General features: G+C 43.2%; 1 protein-coding gene across 2 annotated transcripts in view; it reads right to left on the bottom strand.

Moving 5' to 3' along the window:
• lamp1a (lysosomal associated membrane protein 1a) overlaps positions 1 to 1,323 on the bottom strand; it is a 21,252-nt gene extending 19,929 nt beyond the window's left edge. For both annotated transcript variants that reach the window (XR_013820343.1, XM_079864046.1), the window contains exon 1: positions 1,060 to 1,323. Coding sequence is in view for 1 of the 2 variants with exons in the window: in XM_079864046.1 (XP_079720172.1) it covers positions 1,060 to 1,111 (52 nt within the window). In the remaining variant the exon portion in view is untranslated. The remainder of the gene's footprint in view (positions 1 to 1,059) is intronic.
• Positions 1,324 to 2,500: the final 1,177 nt, after the last annotated feature.

Consider the following 2,500-nt stretch of genomic DNA (forward strand, 5'->3'; position numbering starts at 1 on the left):
AGGTCTGCCTGCGCATGGGGCCCTCAGGTCTGCCTGCGCATGGGGCCCTCAGGTCTGCCTGCGCATGGGGCCCTCAGGTCTGCCTGCGCATGGGGCCCTCAGGTCTGCCTGCGCATGGGGCCCTCAGGTCTGCCTGCGCATGGGGCCCTCAGGTCTGCCTGCGCATGGGGCCCTCAGGTCTGCCTGCGCATGGGGCCCTCAGGACTGCCTGCGCATGGGGCCCTCAGGTCTGCCTGCGCATGGGGCCCTCAGGTCTGCCTGCGCATGGGGCCCGGGTCCCCTGATGGAGGACACCATCGCATTTAAAATGATGAGGGAATATAAACCATTGATTTAAAGATTGTGTATATCAAAACAATATTTTTACGAACTGAGACCTGATTACATAATTCAGTGCGCTTGTCACGATTCTCTGATTGGTGGAGGTTTCTCTGCAGCATCATGGGTAATGTAGTTTTCCACCTGGAATTTTTCCTAACAAATTAAATTGATTTATAAAAGAATAAGTTGAAATAATGCAGACTGCTTCGACAGAAACACAAACCATCGCTTAACAACCTCTCAGCTCACAGTAGGACAGTCTTTAATGCTTTATGATAAGTCACATGACATCTAAAGACACGCTGATTGGCTGTTTCCCTTCCCGAGCTGCTCCTCCAGACGGATATTGATATGAATCTTTATGGTTCAGCAAGATGTTGTTATGTGGACTGAAAGTTCTGCTTATTGTTCTGATCACGTGACGCATCGAGGTGACGTCAGCCGCGCGTTAAACATGTGAAATTTAGTTCTTAAATTAATTATATAACAAAACACCGCAAGTGAAAGCACATAATGGCGAATAAAGGGACTAAAGTGACTCATCACACTCATACACCGATTAAACTGACTCTGTTTGGTTAAACTCGTTATTTTAGTCAGTCAGACGATCTCGAACTGACGAGCTCTAAAGACAGCTTGACGTCGATAACACTGAGATGTCCGTCGTGTGTGTGTGTGTGTGTGTGTGTGTGGTTTAGACTAGATCGCGATGTTTAATGGTGAGTTATAAAGACTTACCCATCAGCAGAGTCCAGACACCTGCAGAAAAACACTGTTTAACGACCGTCATGACGTCTGTCGGGAAAAGCGCCAAAACGAGCGATAAACACCTCGGACTGAAGCCTGCGCACTGAACACGGATGCTGTGAGTCTATATGAGTGATTTTATCAGCTCATAAACGGAGTTATGATGTTTCCTCGGTGTCTGGCAGCAGATTCACTGTGTCATGAGGCAGAATGTTCCAGTCATGTGATGTGAGCGCTTTAGCCCCGCCCCTCTCCGAGTCACGTGACGGCGCTCACTCCGCTGCGTGTATATAAACACTGGCGACAGGATTACACAGACGCGATCACTGTTTACTGTACAAGAGACAATACAGTACAGCCTGTCATAAAGGGTTCAGTGCATGTTGCTGTTGATGACAAAAATTACGCTGTTTTCTTCTAGAAACAAACTTTGTTGCGTTATTTTCCTGTTATCTCTGTAAAGCTGCTTTGAAACACTCTGTGCTGTAAAAAGCGCTGTATAAATAAAGCTGACTGACTTTAACAATATAATAATAAATGATTGATCCTGATTTAATTGATTAACATAAAATAGAAAATGTATTAAAAGATAATACAAATGTTTTAAATAAAATACATCTAACAATATAGTGAGTGGATAAAAATGTAATGTAACAATATAAACTGATATTTTTTATTTAATTTATTTTACACATATTTATGTTAAATTCAGCTGTAAAGACAATAGTGTCATTATTCATTATTCTCATCCAATTGTGTCAGCGCAGCAAAATCTGTATTATTACTGATAATAATTGTCTTTAAAGCCCCAAGTAAGCAAGTGGCAAAACTAATAAACTTTAATCCAGTCGCTTTGATATGAGCATCTGCCAGAAACATGAAGATAAACGTGTGTTTGAGGAAGTGACTCGTACCACAGGAAGAGTGGTTTGACCTTTGACCTTCTATAGACACTTACTCATCTCTACCTCTCTGTCCTATAATCATAAAACACGCATGATTCAGTCTGAACCTCTAATGAAGGCCTGAGTCTCTCAGAATATCACAGAGTAACTAGTGTGTTCAGTTCAGATGTGTGTGTGTGTGTGTGTGTGTCACGATCTCGGCCGTAATTTGTTTCTTCAAGGAATTACTCTGTGAATGAGGCAGAAAATCACATTAGTCCAGGAGAGTTTGGAGAATCGAGACGAACTGAACTGAGTAACTAGTGTGTTCAGCTCAGATGTGTGTGTGTGTGTGTGTGTGTGTGTGTGTTTGGCAAATCGAGACGAACTGCTTCCCTGGACGTGCAGAAACAAGCGGCACACACCCAGTACACTCACAGGAACACACTAGTGTTTCACCACTGAACCGACAGCATTAAACAAGAGACTTTTAACATTCTTTTTGCATTTTGCCATTATTGTTGATGTTGACTTGAGAAAGCCTGCGT

This window comes from Squalius cephalus, assembly GCF_949319135.1.
Source record: "Squalius cephalus genome assembly, chromosome: 2".
Lineage (NCBI taxonomy): Eukaryota > Metazoa > Chordata > Actinopteri > Cypriniformes > Leuciscidae > Squalius > Squalius cephalus.